Below are 17,699 nucleotides of genomic sequence, written 5' to 3'. Positions count from 1 at the left end.
TGGCTGGTACGGGAGTGGTGGCTGATTCCTTTGTTAGTTTCCTCATTATTACTTTTCAACAGATCCCTCTTGTACTGGTCCCAGAAGAGAAAGACTATGACATTATTGCTCCTCAGGAAGAGGTGAAGCCCTCTCACCCCCAATATGCATCAATGTCAGAATCAGGAAGCAGATGAGAGGTACACAGCCCCCTGAGAAGCAGTGCTTGATACAGGCTACTGTAATAGGTGTCCACCCATCTGAATCCTACTGCCCAGCACTCAGCTCAGATGGAACAAGAGGCTGCCAGACGAGAGGTAGGCAAGGTGGCACAGACTCAACTGTCACCCTAACTGTATTTCTCACCCTACCATAACCTTCGTTACTGACATGGTCATAAAGGAAACAAAGGCCGCGGCAATGGCAGCGGCAGCAACAATGAAAGCAACCAAGAGAGAAGGCAGCTGGCACTGGAGGGCCTCGTGCCAGGTTCCAGGCACAGAGGGATTCTGGCAGTGATTACAGCGGTAAATAGAGCTGATGGTTGTGCCGGGGCCCTAGGCCCTGCCAGGAAGGGAGCAGGGGAGATGAGATTCTTATAATTACACTCGTTTAGACTCAGCTATCATGGGGTTACCCACAGAGGACTCTGATCTGTCCCCAGGCTGGGAGTTGCAGAAGCACCTGTTACAGCAGAAGTCATTTGGCAAGCCAAACAAAATGTGGATTCATCCAGGCCACCTGTAAAGGAATTTAATGCCTAACAACCTATGCAAAGCTTCTAATTGTCATAATTAATTTGGCATCTGTTCACTGGTAGGTGCTAAACAAGTACCATATGGTGAAAGCCCATTTCCTGCTAACGTGGTTTAATCCCCCATATAATTAAAGCTGTGAGAAATTGTGTCATTTGAAAAACCCAAGCACAATATTTTCCTCACAAAACTGTTTTTAGTGTCTCTTCTTTTGGCCCTCTCTCTCCCACTATTGTTATGAACATCTTACTTTCTTCATTTTATCCAGCTACTGCTTCCCCGATGCATAATTTAGGTTATAATTATTTTCTCATTTCCCCCCCCCACCGGCTGGCACCAGTTTGATCGCTCCCATTTCATAGATCTTTACAATGTCACACTGTTGCTCCAGCTTATTTAGAAATCCTGGAAAGAGGGGAAGTGGAGATTGCAGGGCAGCCTCAGCCCTCAGAAAAGTTTCTCTGCTTTCTCATGTGTCCCAGCTGACAGGATGCCAGGCCAGCAAGCTAATGACCAACAGCTGAGCGCCATGGCAAAGAACGATATAAAGACAATCATCTGGCTTCTGCTACTTTACAAACAAAAGGCAAGAGATAGCATACTGGAGAGAAAACAAAATAAAAACTTTTAATAATGATAGTGTCCCATGTATGAATCTCCCATTGTATTTCCACATTGCACAGTTAATATCAGAGGCCACCTCCACTGACTCAGACTTCCATAAACAAGACACTTTGGACACAAAGGAGTTTCTCGTTCTGTTTCTGTATCTGTCGCCTCTAAAAGATGTGGGGAAAAAGTGGTGATCAAAACTTTGCAATACAATAATGGACCTTTTTTAACCTAAAAATGTGAAAAACAATGCATCAATTTTCATACTTTCTCTTTTAAATTTTCTTTCTTTTGATCCCCAACATATTATCAGTATAATCAAATGACATTAGTATTAACCAACATCAGCAGTCTGTATTCTGTAAGGAATTGAGCTCATACAATGAATCACCTCGAGTATTTTTTAAACACAAAATTACAACAATTTATAAATGTTAATCTTTAAAATGCACTTGAGAATGATTGTCCCAAAGGTTAAATAGAAGCTTTTTCAAAAAACAGATCACAAGGAACTATGCCAACCCTTTCCTAAAAATTTCTATAAAATTCAAAGGAAGAAATAAACGGGAAATCTAGTTTACAAATGAAATTTAATATAGTAGTCGTATATTTATAGGCCAAGAGCTCATATGTAAAATGTGTGAAGGAACACAATGGTCAGATATTGAGATGCTGGCGACTGCTCATCTGCCAATGCTGAACTTGGTAATTCCTCATTTATACAGAGGGAAATTAAGTACCAAAGGACTAGAATAATTTACTTATTGTGTAAAAAAAAGTTAAGGACAAACTAAACTTAGTCCAGATAATTCTCAGATCCTCACACACATAAAACAACTTGCATTTATTTTATTTTTATTATTTATTTTTTCGAGGCCAAGTCCCCCTCTGTCCAGGCTGGAGTGCAGGGGCATGATCTCGGCTCACTGCAACCTCCACCTCCCAGGTTCAAGTGATTCTTATGCCTCAGCCTCCTGAGTAGCTGGTACTATAGGTGAGCACCACCACGCCTGGCTAATTTTTGTATTTTTAGTAGAGATGGGGTTTTGCCATGTTGGCCAGGCTGGTCTCAAACTCCTGAGCTCAATCAATCTGCCCACCTCGGCCTCCCAAAGTGCTGGAATTACAAGTGTGATCCACCATGCTGGCCCTTGTATTTATTTTAAAAAGAGAAAGACTGTGTCTCTTCTGTTCTCCTTTGTCTTCAAGAACTGATTTTTATAGTTTATTAAATATTAAAATTACATAGCTTGTTATAAATTAATTTGTATTTTGCAGACAATAACCATTATAAATATCACTTAGATCTGCAACTATTTTTTATTAACTTTACTGTTTGCATTAAAAAGACAGCACTTTTCGGGTACAGTTAGATAGTCCAATTCAACAGTAAGAACCATTTTAACTCCTAAAACTGAACAACCGTATTAATTATGAACACTAGATACAAGTTATGAAACTCCAGCTTGAACTTACTTAGGCAAAAAGAGATTTTATGAGAAGGATATCAGAATATTTCATGTACATAAACAAGAGCAAGGCCTGGAGTCTTATACAGCTTGACCCCAGGAACAAGGAAGCGAAGCACCCTCCCTCCCTCCCCCCGTTTTGTGCTTTTAGTGGTTCCGTTTCAGTCACCTCCATTAGGGTGTGGGCTTTCTCACATGGTGACCACCAGCAGCTTCCAAGCCCCTGATCCACAGCTTCTACTGGCAGAAATAGTCATCTACTCTTTTAGTGCCCATTCAAAAATCCTAAGGACAAACCCATCTGCCTGCCTTGAGCTGCATGACTACATCCAGGAAGATGGAATACCCTTAGTCACAGACCACCTAAAGGGCATGGTTAGAATCCAAGTAGAAACAATTCTCCACAAGAAGCAGGGCAGGCTGCTGGACAGACAAACTGAGAATAATCAAGTAAAACAAAACAAGCACGAACTCTGAAAGCTCAGGCAATGCCAGAAAGGTTGGGTGACACAAGGTTGAATACCGAAAGTTGGCATTAAAGCGTTCTTTGAGTGAGAGAGAGAGACAGAGAGAGATTTATCTATAGTTATATTTTACTTCTATGTCCCAGTAAAAATAACAAATAAATAACTTTAAAACTTGGTAATACATCATTTTTCTCTCCCCTCTCTTAGATGTTTTTCTGTCACCTTCCCCTGTCATTTGTTTTGGGTCTATAAATTGCCCCTCAAAACTTATGCAAAGCATAATGTGTTCATCAGAATTGTTTCAGGGTCGTATGCATTAGTTTTAGGATCCAGAGCTTCGCGTGTGCATTTTTTTTTTTTTTTCTGAGATGGAGTCTTGCTCTGTCACCCAGGCTGGAGTGCAGTGGCAGGATCTCGGCTCACTGCAAGCTCTGTCTCCTGGGTTCATGCCATTCTCCTGCCTCAGCCTCCTGAGTAGCAGGGACTACAGGTGCCTGCCACCACGTCTGGCTAATTTTTTGTATTTTTAGTAGAGGCAGGGTTTCACAGTGTTAGCCAGGATGGTCTCAATCTCCTGACGTCTTGATCCGCCCGCCTCGGCCTCCCAAAGTGCTGGGATTACAGGCGTGAGCCACCGCGCCCAGCCCTTGCGTGTGCATTTCTTTATTCCGGATTCGCAGCATCATCTTTTGGGCTTTGGGAGTCTGATGTAATTTCCAGTTCATACTCCTTTTTCAATTGCTGCACTTTCATGTTTAGGTCCAGTAAAGTTCTAGCCAGCTGGTGGTTTTGGAAATGCATTTCCACCTAAAAGTTAGAAAAAAAATAAAAATTTTATTAGCCTGAGATGCAGATCAAATGAAACCACTCTCTGACTACACAGAAGAAATAAGAAGTTTGTAGGAAAAGAAAATAAGATATCAAGAAAGATGTATTTCTCATCTTATTCTTCAGTTTTAACTGTTTGGTCTGGCTATAAAACTGACTTTCTATATGACAAGGTAGAATCCAGATATATAAATAGTTTTTGAAATGGCCTTGAAATGAAAACAAAAATAGCTGATGCACAAAGCTGTCCATATGAAAAATACCTACGCACCGAAGGCTGTTTTCAAGGAATAGCATGTGATCCACAATGAAATCATTTATCTTTATGCGCCTTCTGAGCCACAGGATAACTGCCTATGGCCACCTGAGTATTCAGAATCTGTGCCTATTTACTTGATTACTTATCGTTTCAAGTTTTCGGGATTTTAAATGGTCTACCTGCTGAGCAAAAACATTTAATGACACCTTAGAGACACATGTATAGTTAGTGTGCTTATATAATCTAACATTTTTCACTCTGGAGTGAAATCTGTTTGATATCAAGACTGATTTATACCATCCTTCAATGGGAGTTTATGAAGGTCCTCATGCGTTTAAAAAAAGATCTCTAGGGCATGTTTCCCCGGGGGCAGTCCAAGAAAGCTTAGTCCAACATAATCTTTGTATTATAACTGAAAACTAATGATCAACTACTTGCAAATTTCTTCAGCTAGGGCTTGTTTAATGCAGTTCATGAGGAATTTGTTCTCTCTGCCAAAAAAGCTTCATCAGCTTGTCAATAGAAACCACCCCAGGATGAACCAGGACAGTGTGTTGGTAAAAAGCAAATATTCATGGTCATCTAATTTGCAAAATAAAGCTACTGGATAAAATTATATTTCAGTTTTTCTCTGAGACATTCTTCTCCATTCTGCAGCACCTAGAATCATTTTTCTGACAGCAAGAATTAGCAAAGAATAAAGTAAATGAATATCCAGCAAACAAGCACTAACAGTAACCACACAACCACCACAACAAAAAACCCTTGCACCTTGCCTGCAGGAAGCTTCAGCTCTCTAGGGTGGCCCAGATGCTCTATAATCCTGCCCTACTTTGAGCTTCCTTTCCTGGCCCTCTTTCTCATGCCAGCTCCCATTGCAGCTGGTCAGAAACCTTGCCAGTCCCTAAATAAATGCTGAGCTGAAGCTCACCTCTTTCTGTCCCCATTTCTGTTTAAGATGCCCTTTGCCACCTCTCTCTGCTGAACCCAGTCAAATGCCAGCTCTTCTGAGAAGCCCTCCCTGATTGCATGGGCAGACATAATTGCCTCTCATCTGTGCATCCACAGCACTTTGTACAAGTGCCTCATAACACGCTGACCAGACGAGACTGATGATTTTGAGGGTAGAGGATGTATATTATTCATAATTGTATCCCCAACTAAGAGTGCACTGCCTGGGCACACAACCTAGTAGGTTCTCTGTGTGTTTGTTATAAGAGTGAGTGAATTAATTAATTAATTAACTGATGAATATCCATCCTGTACTTTCATGCAAGAATCAAGGAGAAAAATTATTGGTAATGATTTACCATCTAAGTAAAATAAGTATGTATAATTCACACTTACTTAGGAAATTCAAACATCAATGGTTCTTTAACTTTTCTTTCATCAAGGATCCCTCTGAGAATCTGATGAACCCTCTCTGAGGAAAAACTATATGCACATCAAAAATTCTGCATACAATTTTAGGTATATAGAACCCCTGAGATCCACTCACAGACCCTAGAAATGCATGATTCTTACTAAGAAAACCCAGTCAAACAACAGAAAATAGTATAAATAGCAACACAACTCTAAATTAATTAAATTTGTTCATCGTTCCTTACGAATACCATCTTAATATATGATACATGTACATTTGTATAGGAATATATGTCAGTTCCTGTAAAAATCCAGTTAATAGCCGAAAATCGAAAACTAAGTCTTCTAGTGGTAATGATGTTGAGGTACAGTATCCATACTCCTTTGCCTCTTCCTTATGACCAGGATAAAATGATTGACCAAGATGTTGACCATCGTCTGTAACCCAAGGACACATTATTTGTGTATGTGTAAACTTCTCTGGTTCCTTTCCAGAAAAACTCCTGATTTTTTGATAGGAATGTATCAGTTCTTTTTTGGTACAGTCAGAGTCCAAGGTCTATAGTAATCATTATAATAATAAGAGCCACTAAATAATACCCATGGTCTAAGCATTTCATGGAATATTATCTCACATAAGCTCTGGAATCCTATGAGATTATAAATTCCATTTTACAGATGGGTAAACAAACTCAAACTGGCTAAGTAACGATCCCAAAGTTGTAGGGCCAGCAAGTGTTAGCAGAACCTGTAAATGGTAATGTTGGTATTTGAGCCCTCATCTGTTTAGATTTTATTGCCACCAGCGGTCTACAGCCATACCACCCTGAACGCACCCCATCTCGTGAGATTTTATTGCCACCCCCAACATATTGCTTGTCTAAAGCTCCTAACAAGCAACTTATTAAAATGTTATGATTGAAAGCTGTCTCTGAGCTTATTCAGTGTAATCTCCTCATCTGATTTAAATATGAGTCCCCTGAGGCTCAGGAAGGAGTACCGGCAGATCCCAAGACTACAATGCAGAGATGGCTGCGCCAGGTTTCAGCCTTCCAGTTTAGCATCCTGGCCCATAGCACAGGCCTCCAGTGGCCGAATGAGGTGGCTCCGGCTACCCTGCAGCTCAGACTCACTGCTTAGACTCAGGGTGAAAACCAGGTGTTTCTTTGACATTGTTGGATAAGATAGTAAATCTGGTAGTAAATCTAATGTAACCCATGTTAACAATCTGAATCTGACACGGAATTTAGGATATTGTCCTTTTTTTTTTTTTTTGAGACGTTGTTTCACTCATGTCTCCCAGGCTGGAGTGCAATGGCACAATCTCGGCCCACTGCAGCCTCTGCCTCCCAGGTTCAAGCGATTCTCCTGCATCAGCCTCTGGAGTAGTTGGGATTACAGGCGCCAGCCACCATACCCGGCTAATTTTTGTATTTTTAGTAGAGACAGGACTTCACCATTTTGGGCAGGCTGGTCTCGAACTCCTGGCCTCAGGTGATCCACTTGCCTCGGCCTCCCAAAGAGCTAGGATTACAGGCATGAGCCACAGCTCCGGCCTAATACTGTTCTTCTTAAACTTAGAAATGCGATAACATTCTTAAATAAGACAATTTACTAATGGTTGGCTCAGTTCTAAAGTAGTGGTTAATTGTATTAGTAATCAGTGCAAAAGAGAAGAATTTTCCAAGTCAGGTCTCCACTGCACACTTTCCTAGGCAGCACCATTTTAAAGTCTGATTGCTCCTATTGATTGTGTCCTTTTCAAGTTGTGACTAATTTCCAGTTTTTTGAATTGAAAAAAAATCAGCTAAAATATTTACCTATACATCCTCCTGTTTAATATTCGGATGTAACCTGTGTAATGTTCGAAATGGTGCAATTTTACAAAATACCTTATCACTTCCAGTTTTCTAAATTATTACCCACGGGAAAGATAAGAATAAAACTTGCGGGGCATAAAGAAAGAGTTACTGATGGACACACTCCATCAATCGCAAGAGAGAGTTTATTTCATGGAAATTTCCTCCTCCACGAGCCATACATACACATAGTCACAGTTCCCTACAGGGCAGAAAACTATAGAAACGGGTTGGGGAGGAGACATCTTGGGTATGTCACTGGTAGACCAGGCACCCCCGCCCCCACCCCCCCACCATGGGTCCTGCAGGGCCCTTTTCCTTCCCAACGATGCTGGGGAGGCGGGGACGTCAACGCCGTGTCCAGACCTGAGGGGCCCCCCAAGGCCTCGGATGGGCTACGCGGCCAGCGGCTCTGCAGCCGGAGTAGAGGACCCGGGAGGGGGAGCCCTGGGAGCCGTCCGCCTAGCCCGCTCTCTCACCAGCTCCGCCCGCAGCCTGGCCAGGGTGGCCTCGACGCGCGTCCAGCTCTGCTCCTCCCGCGCCGCCGCCGCCGCCGCCTCCTGCACGCGCCTCGAGATCGCGCGCTGCACCGCCCACTGGAAGGCGAGCGTCAGCCGTCGTCTGAGGTCCTCCAGCAGTGGGCTGGCGGCGAGGGCCTCCTCCTGGATGTCCGTGCTCCCGCCGTCCCCGGAGAAGTCGCACGCGGGACGAGGTGGGAACCAAAGCTCCGCTCTACCTGGGAGTCCCTGGAGCCCCTGGGAAATTCTCTCTCTGCAGCGGCGGAAGTCCCCGGGGCCCATCGCGGAGACGCCTGGTCACTGCTCTAGCGCTGCTGCTGAAAGATGAGTTTCTAAGTTTGATGTTTAGGGCGGGGTTAGGGCGGGGGCGGAGGTAATTAAAGGACCCTTGCCAAGTGGGATGCTGCAACTGCCCCGCCATTCAGAGACGCTCCTTTGCTCCCAGTCCCATCTTAGTCCTCCATTAGCGACAGAGGAAGGAGGCGGTTCCCATAACTCCAGGAGAAGTTTAAGCTGAGTCGCTTTTTTCTGCTGCTTGCATTGAAAGGAAGTCTTTCTAAGGAGAAGGCTTGGTAACTGAGCAGTCAGCCTATGTAAGTGGAAGTTGAGGTACAGGTGGAAGGTTTGTGACCAAAGGTAGAATATTTCAACCCAAAGCCTTCCTGGTTGCCTTGATCGTCTAATACTTCATTCCTTAAAAACAATTTTTTTTCTTCCTACTCTCTGCCAGGCACTTTGCCAAGTTTGGGGGATGCAAGGCTTAATTAGACCCCTCACCTTTCCCCAGGTATTGCCTGCAGTCAAGGGGGAGAGCCTTGGCCCTGCTTGCTAGTTAGAATGTACCTTCTACAGGTTCAGTAAGGCATACCTGGAAGTCTGAGTCTCCATGCTCCTTTCTATTTTGACTCCTGTCTGCCATGTCCCCGTTTATGAAGGGGTTAAAATGAAAAATCAAAATTCCCCTTAGCCCACAGTGTGTGTGTTTAATTCCCAACTAATAAGGTTTGGTTCTGTGTCATCACCAAATTCCAGTGGAATTGTAATCCCCAGTGTTGGAGATGAGGCCTGGTGGGAGGTGATTGGATCATGGAGGTAGAGTTCTCATGAATGGGTTTAGCCCCATTCCCGCCTGGTACTTTATAGTGAATGAGTTCTTACCAGATCTGGTTGTTTAAAGTGTGTGGCACCTCCCCTCTCTCTCTCACTCCTGCTCTGCCATGTAAGACACTTGCTCTCGCTTTGCCTTCCACTATGAGTAAAAGCTCCCTGAGGCCTCCCCAGAAGCAGATGCTGCCATGCTTTCTGTATAGCATACAGAACCATGAGCCAATTAAACCTCTTTTCTTTCCAAATTACCCAATCTCCGGTATTTCTTTATAGCAGTGAGAGGACAGACTAATACACCGACTCCAGGTAATCATGTGCCAATATTACCTGTATATCCTTTATCAAAGAACATATTCTGCCTCTTTTTGATCTAATAGGGAATTTCTAAAAAGGAGTGAACAATCAAAACTTTCGTATGATCAAAGAATGCAATTACAAAAAAAAACAAAACATAGTTTAGACACAACTCTCACCTTATTCATCATTCTTTCATTCAAAAGTTACAAGTCACTTGCAATGTTCCAGGGTCCATGGTAGGCATTGAAGGCAATAACAACTGATTTTTATTCATGCTTAGTATGTGCCAGGCAATTTTTATGTATTAATCTTCACAGCAACCTTGTGAGGTAAGTACTATTAGTTTCTGCATTTTACAATTGAGGAAACTAAGGCAAGAGATTAAGACGTACACCAAAGATCTCAAAGCTGGTAAGGGATCCACTGGAAATTTGCACCTAGGAAGTCTGGCTTGTGCTCCAAACCACTGGGATACACCCTGGATACGCTTTATCTCCCAAAGAGGAAGAGAATTGCTCAGTTTATATGTTGCATGAGTGAGTGAGTAAGAGTGAATAAGTGTTTAAATTCACTGTGTTCGTAAAATTCGGCTCTATTGAAATGGCTTAAGGCTCAACTGGATAAGGAGCAATACAGGTTACTCAGCCTGTGAAGATAATCTACTAAATACAACAGCTTGCAATAGTTTACAACCCAAGCACAGTAAAATTCCTACCATTGTATATTGCTTCATAAAGATTCCCTAGAAACATCTGAAGATGTGTTGTCTTGGTAGAAATTACAAAAATCCATGTGGTCTGCCATGCAGCAACGGAGTGTGAATTTAGGGTTTTTTGTTTGTTGGTTGGTGATAGGTTGATGGGGCTTGAAAACCACCACTAGTCAATGTACAATATAAACGTTTAAAATGAATTTTTTGCTATGATTTTTCACTTCCATTTCCAGATCATTTACTTCAACAAGAATTTCAGTTAAGTTCAATTTAACTCAACAGTGAATGGTGCATGTTCAGCGTTAAGAATTATGCCATATGAGGGAGATACAAAGATGAATAAGGCATAGTTTTTGTCCCCCAGAAGCTTAAAACCTGAGGAAGCAAATTTATTGATTCATTCATTTAATAATATTTATTTAATGTCTTATTATGTACCAAGCATTACACAAGGTGCTCAAGCTACAATGGCAAACCAAAGAGACAAAATGTTTTCTTAAAATAAACTGGTTTACCACAAATTAATAATTTTCTTCTATAGGTTAATTTTTCAGTTGTGGTACACCTTGAATTTTACAATTTTTTTTCTTTCTCTTACACAGGCAAAGCAAATTGAAGAATTGGAGCACTGAATATAACATCCACAGACATTTGAATTAGAAAATGTATTAATTATTTATTGCTGCATAACAAATTACTCCAAAATTCAATGGTTTAAAAAAATAAACATTTATTATCTCTGACAGCTTCTGTGGGAAAGAATTTGGGAACAGCTTAGGTTATGGTCCTTAGCTTTTATGCTGTTGTAACCAAATGTCAGGCAAGGTCTCCATCCTCTGAAGCTGGATGTGATTGGCGCTGGAGGATCTGCTGGCAAGGTAGATCACTTAGATGAATCACTCAAATGCCAGGCAATTGGAGCCAGCACTTGGTGGGAGGCCTCAGTTCCTCTCCATGTGGACTCTTCCCTACTATTGTGTAAGCGTCTTCATGATATAGTGGGTAGACCTCCCTCAAAACAAGAAGAGAGAAATACAGAGAGCCAGAGAGAAGCTCTTTACATGTGCTCTGAAGTACATTTTTATGACCTGGCTTTGGAAGTCAGTTATTACCATTCTGCTGATCAGTATCAAGTCTCTAAGTTGGAGCCATATTCAAGGGGAGGAACCTCAGCTCCACCTTTTGAAGTAGGGAGTATCAAAAATTTCCAAATATATTTTTAAACTACCATGGGAGAAACATATGTACATTACATGTAAGTAAACAATGATACAAATGACTTCTGACTTCCTGCAGAAAAAAAAAGAAGTCCAGAAAACATTGAGATATCTTTAAACGCAGAGAGAACTAAATTAACACAGAATTCTATGTTCAGCAAAAATATCCTCCCAAAAACCAATCTCAAAAAGCATGTTTTTAAAAAAGGAAAATTAGGAAAATTTGTCACAAGCAGGCTTACACTATAAGAAGTACTAAAGGAAATTCCTCAGGCTGAAGTAAAATAACAGTAGAGGGAAACACAGATCTTCAGGAAGAAATGAGTAACATAAGAAATGGTAAGTATCTAGGTATACATGAATGACTTTGATTCCTCTTAATTAATAAACATACATATGGTTTTATATATATGTTTTTAAAAAACAAATATATATATTGTTATATATATTCATTTTTTAACTTAATGGTTAGGAAATAACTATATCTTGTTCACAACAACACAAAACCCATTTAGCACATACTAGGTGATCAATTGCCTAGTTAATTAAACTGAACAAAATATTTGATTCCCTCTATTTCCCTGATCTTCATCTCTGGCATTTGTTTCACTGCAGTAATCCAGTCACATGAGCCACACCTGAAAGTATGCTATCACCCAGAATGATACCTTTAAAAGCCTGAATTCTGAAAATCTGTTCTCAGTCCACATCCTTTTTTCTATCCACAATTCACTCTGACCCCTCAATTCAAGAGAAATGACTTTCTGAAGTACTCTTCTGTTTCTCTTTTCCCACCCAGAATCTTGTGGTAAATTATTTCAGCTAACTCATATCAGCACCTTCTAGTGCTCTATCCACTTGGCCTTCTGCCAACCCTACCCAGTTAATTTCAATCCTATTTATTCAATGTCTTTACTCCTGTTTTTAAGCAGTCAATGTGATGCCCGACTTCAACTGTCCTCTCAACATTACACAACCATCCCTTGATTCATACCTCCCTGACCACCTCAAATCTCTCACAAAGACCATGTGGACTCTGACCACCACCTACCCTCTTGTTGTGTCTCCATTCCCATTATACTGCACAGAAACCATTTTTTACTTCACTGAGGTGAGAATTGACAACTGTTAACTTACATAGTACTTAGTATATTCCAGCTACTATTTCCATTTGCTTTACATTCCCTTCTCACACCAACCCTATGAGGTAAATGCCAAAACTAACAACGTTTTACAGATGGAAAAACTAAGTCACAAAGACATTAAGTAATTCCTTGAAGGTCGCAACCCTTAGAAAGTCATGGAGTGAGAAGTTAGCCCCATTCTGTGCTGTCTGCTCCTGGTACCTTGCCTTTTCATAAAGATGATCAGGTGGAGACACCCTCAATTTATATTTCTTTTACCTCCAAACATCAACATCTTAACCTATTATTCTGTTTTCACCACCAAGATCAAAGAGGGAACAAGAGAGAACACTTAGAAGAGAGCAGGATGCTTCCTCCTTTGAGCCAAGAACAGATGAAAAATGGGTGAAGTTATAAATAATGAAAAGGCGTAACATATGGAAGATAAATAAATCAACCAAAGTAAAAAACGGGGGTTACAGAAAAATATGAAACGAATATAATGAAAAGAAACTCGTTCATGTATATTCATTGCAGCACTATTTGTTATAGTGAAAACTGTAAACAACCAAAATATATACCAATACATGTGGTAAGATTGCTTGATACCCAGTCAATCTCCATTCTCCCCTTCCTCCTTACTAAAAGAACCTGATTGTTGGTGGTATCAATATATCTGACTAAAGTATTAAATTTCCCTTAATTCCTGACAGAAAGGGATGGCTATGTGTTAAGATATGACCAATGAGATATAAGCAGGAATTGTTAGGTAGGACTTGTACAAAAGTGTTTTAAAGGGGGACTGACTTTACTGGCACACCAATGTGTTCCATACCTTTCACTTCTTCCTGACTGGAATGAAGATTTGATTGCTGGAACTCCAACAGTCACTTTGGGACCATAATATTGCCTTGAGGATGGGAGCTACACTCAGTATTAGAACACTGAAATCAGTCTATCTCTGAAAACGCCACAGAATTATCACATATGCCCGGGACTATACAACTTTTGTTACATGAGAAAGATAAAACTTTTAATTTTTTGCCACATTTTTTAGTCTCTGTTACTAGTGCCAAAACTAATTCCTAACACAATGAGAAGAAATATTTAATAAATTATGGTATACCCATAATTTAGAATTCCGTAGGCTCAATCTTTAAAAAGGTGGATCCATGTACTAGCATGGGAAAATGTCCATAACATACCATCAAGAGAAAAAAGTAACCAGGAATGGTTGCACATGCCTGTAGCCCCAGCTACTAGGGAGGCTGAGGCTGGAGGATCACTTGAGTCTCGAAATTTGAGGCTGTAGTATACTATGATCATGCTTGTGACTAGCCCCCTGCACTCCAACCTGGGCAACATAGTGAGACCCCCATCTCTTTAAAAAAATAAGAGAGAACAGTAAACTGTGAAATAATATGTAACATATGGTAGAATTTTTTACAAACTAGAGATAGATGTGTTTGCATGTGTATTTAAAAGGGTTTAGAAAAATGAGTGCAAACTTGTTAGCAGTGGTTATCTTTGGGAGCTGGGCAGCAATGAATGTAGGAGTCTTATTCTTTAATATGTGTATCTCTTTATTATTTCAATGTTTAACAACAAATACATGCTGCATTACTTGCGTTATAAAAATAATGGGTGTGAAGAAAAAGAAAGAGAAGTCAGCCAGAACCCATTCTACCCTAACTACTTGGGATTTCTTTGGACAGGGTTCTGCTTCATTGGCACATGGGGCAACTTGTAAAGAATGCTATGCAGTTGGGAGGCTGAGGCGGGTGGATCACAAGGTCAGGAGATTGAGACCATCCTGGCTAGCACAGTGAAACCCCATCTCTACTAAAAATACAAAAAAATTAGCCGGGCGTGGTGGTGGGCGCCTGTAGTCCCAGCTACTCGGGAGGCTGAGGCAGGAGAATGGCATAAAGCTGGTAGGCAGAGCCTGCAGTGAGCTGAGATCATGCCACTGCAGTCCAGCCTGGGCAACAGAACCAGACTCTGTCTCCAAAAAAAAAAAAGAATGCTATGCAGGCCGGGCGTGGTGGCTCATGCCTGTAATCCCAGCACTTTGGGGGGCCAAGGCAGGTGGATCACCTGAGGTCAGGAGTTCCAGACCTGCCTGACCAACATGGTGAAACCTCGCCTCTACTAAAAATACAAAATTAGCCAGGTGTGGTGGTGCATGCCTGTAATCCCAGCTACTTGGGAGGCTGAGGACGGAGAATCGCTTGAACCTGGCACGTGGAGGTTGCAGTGAGCTGAGATCATGGCATTGCACTTCAACTCAGGCAACAAGAGTGAAACTCCATCAAAAAAAAAGAGGGAATGCTATGCAGTCATCTAAACATATCAGGCAGTGAATTAAAATACAATCTGAAAGTTCAGTTTCATTTGTTTTCACTTTCTATTGATTTTCATTTCTCTTTGGGCTTTAGTTTTAGGTATTACATACATACGTAAAATATAAATATTTATGCCATTCATTAACCTGCATTTTTTTTTCTTGTGTCTTGACTGGGTCCCAAATTTACATCTTTTAAATAGGTATGATCCAGAAACCTGGCAGCTATGTGCTGCAAGACTGCCTTTCTGTTGAATCACTCCTCTTTGGCATAGACACCAATGTGAACAATAGAAGAGATTCACCTGACTTGGAAATCTCAGCCAAAATGCTGTGGGCTTGGTAGAAAATATACCTAAATGCATCCCTTGTGAATTATTGGTAAATGCAGGAAGCCATTTGAAACCTTCAGTTACATAATACCAATCACATAATGGTTCCATTGTTTCACCAAAACAACAGACTCTCAAATATTTATATGAGTTGATTTTTTAGGAAATACCAACCATATCTGCACCATATATCTGCAAATATATCTGTACAACAACATTTTCAAAATGTTCCTTTACCATTTATCAAAAAGGGTTGAGGAACCCCAAAAGATAAGATTCTCTCCTTAAAACTCTGAATAGAAATGGAAACATACCTTCTATCTTTTTGATTGAACTCTTCATAGAATCCATCTGATTGAGAAGTGAAATCAAATTATACAGATCCTAAACATGATTTTAACCATAAAGTGTTATTTCTTCTATCAACATAACATTAAAATTAAATGAAATTAAATAAAATTAACATTAAATGTTAAAAATATAACATTAAGTTTCTAGTAAGAAAAAACAAGGTGATATTTAACCACAACTTACCCACTAATGCTCAAAGATCAACAAAACTAAGTGGGGTTATTGGGAACACATAGGCTTTCTCCACTGGATTGAAAAAGACTATTGCTTCTGTCAGGAGACCACTTCTACCTGACCTGTATCAAGTTGATCAAAAAAGAATCAGAATTTCTAGAAGGATTTTATTACTCATTATTTTATCTCCTTTCTATTGAATAGAAAAATGAAGGTCATCGCTTCTTGCGTCTTATTTACACACCAATATTACTTTTTATGAGATCCTTCTATAACTCTATAAAGAAGAATTAACAGTCATAACAACATTAACAACCTCCAGTAGACACAGAATAGAAAAACATTTGAAAAATTATGATGCATAAAAGAGAGGAAAAGAGCCAGATATTTTAAATGATCATGAAGATGAGAAGAAACAGTTAGTACTTCAACTTAATGGTTTGTTGTTTTAGGGAAAACACCAGGGTTATCATGTGGAGACTTAGTTTCTGTGTAATATTGAAACAGCCTAGCATCTAAAATGATGTGCACCAATTCACACTGCTTTTGATGTACCTAGAATTAAGGAACATTCATTCATTCAATATTCATTCATTCAAGAAGAATTTTGGGAAGCCAGGTGCAGTGGCTGCACCTGTAGTCCCAGCTACTCAGGAGGCTGAGACAGGAGAATTGCTTGAGCTCAGGAGTTTGAGGCAGTAGTGCACAATGATCACACCTGTGAATAGCCACTGCATTCCAACCTGGACAACCTAGTAAGACCCCATCTCTTTAAAAAAAGAAAGTATTTTGGAGTACCTATCATCTGCCAGGCACTATGCTAAATACTGATATGAACACTGTTTTTATTACTGTTGCCTTTTTTACATTAATTTGATTGTCCTTTCTTAGTTTATTTCATTTCATCCTTTCAAATTCACATTCAGTGAAAAACAAATGAGTTTCCCAGTCTTGAAAAGTACTAATACTGAAAATTAGCATACATGACTGAAACCATTCCATTAATAAGACAATAGCAATACTATCTCTCTTGCTTTAAATCAATTTAATGATTAGATGCTAAAATTTTCACAGGGACCTAGCTTGTTTGTTGAGTGATGACTCTTTGACTACAGGAATACTCACATTTCTTAGCACAGGTTCAGTGCTTAAGCGTGAACTACAAGATGAAGAGAGTACCTGCAGTGCATTGTACTTGTCAGTTACTTCAGTTTTAGTTTAGTGTAAAACAATATAGACACCTGTTTTTCAAAAAACTTTTTTTAATTACAGAAAAATCCTAGATGAAAATAACAAATTGTAGGGGCACAGGGATCCCATTCACCTTCTGAAGGTTCCCTGAAAATAAAGTGACAAAAGACAGATTAATAGGAGAAAAGCATACAAATTTATTAATGTACAGGGGGAAAAAAATCACAGTGATTATCAAGTAACCCAATGCAGTACAGAAGCTTATATACCCTTTTTCATAGGTCAAGAGAAAGATGGGGAATATAGACCATTGTTTTGAGGGATCGTAAGTCATTAGGAATGAATGGACTCCAAAAGTGGAAGGCAGAGACATTAAGGGAAGGTGAGACTTGGTGCTGTATGGGAACAAAGTTTGTCTTATTAGGCAAATAAAGTACCCCAAGTAATTTCTTAGGGCTGTCCTCAGAAGAACAAATGAAAAGTCTCTCTCAACGTGGTGCTGACTCCCAGTCTCTTCTCTTCTCTGACGGTTGATCTTTCCTAGTTATCTAATGAGATCCCTACAGAGGGGGTTTAAGACAATTGAGGGAGGGTGCAGTAGCTCATGCCTGTAATCCCAGCACTTTGGGAGGCTGAGGCAGGAGGATTGCTTGAGCCCAGAAGTTCAAGACCAACCTGGGCAACATAGCAAGACCCCATCTCTACAAAAAATTCTTTTTAAAAAATTAGCCAGGTATGCTGG

At 40.4% G+C, this 17,699-nt stretch overlaps 1 protein-coding gene across 1 annotated transcript; it reads right to left on the bottom strand.

The window, feature by feature from the left end:
- Window positions 1-2,647: 2,647 nt before the first annotated feature.
- AARD (alanine and arginine rich domain containing protein) lies at window positions 2,648-10,962 on the bottom strand. Its single transcript, XM_019032016.4, has 2 exons — window positions 8,070-10,962; window positions 2,648-4,089 (listed from the first exon to the last, which is right to left on the bottom strand). Exons 1-2 carry the CDS (start codon window positions 8,388-8,390, stop codon window positions 3,946-3,948), a joined length of 465 nt encoding a protein of 154 aa, XP_018887561.2. The 5' UTR covers window positions 8,391-10,962; the 3' UTR covers window positions 2,648-3,945.
- Between the last annotated feature and the right edge of the window lie 6,737 nt (window positions 10,963-17,699).

The sequence above is a fragment of the Gorilla gorilla genome, chromosome 7, assembly GCF_029281585.2.
Source record: "Gorilla gorilla gorilla isolate KB3781 chromosome 7, NHGRI_mGorGor1-v2.1_pri, whole genome shotgun sequence".
Taxonomy (NCBI): Eukaryota; Metazoa; Chordata; class Mammalia; order Primates; family Hominidae; genus Gorilla; species Gorilla gorilla.
This window is presented reverse-complemented; position numbering and strand designations above follow the sequence as displayed.

What these genes read in the sequence shown, in the direction of transcription:
- AARD (XM_019032016.4), bottom strand. Translation starts at nt 8,390, where the DNA reads ATGGGCCCCGGGGACTTCCGCCGCTGCAGAGAGAGAATTTCCCAGGGG. An exon ending in CCAGGCTGCGGGCGGAGCTG is followed by an intron (nt 4,090 to 8,069) that starts GTGAGAGAGCGG and finishes TCTAACTTTTAG; the next exon opens with GTGGAAATGCATTTCCAAAA.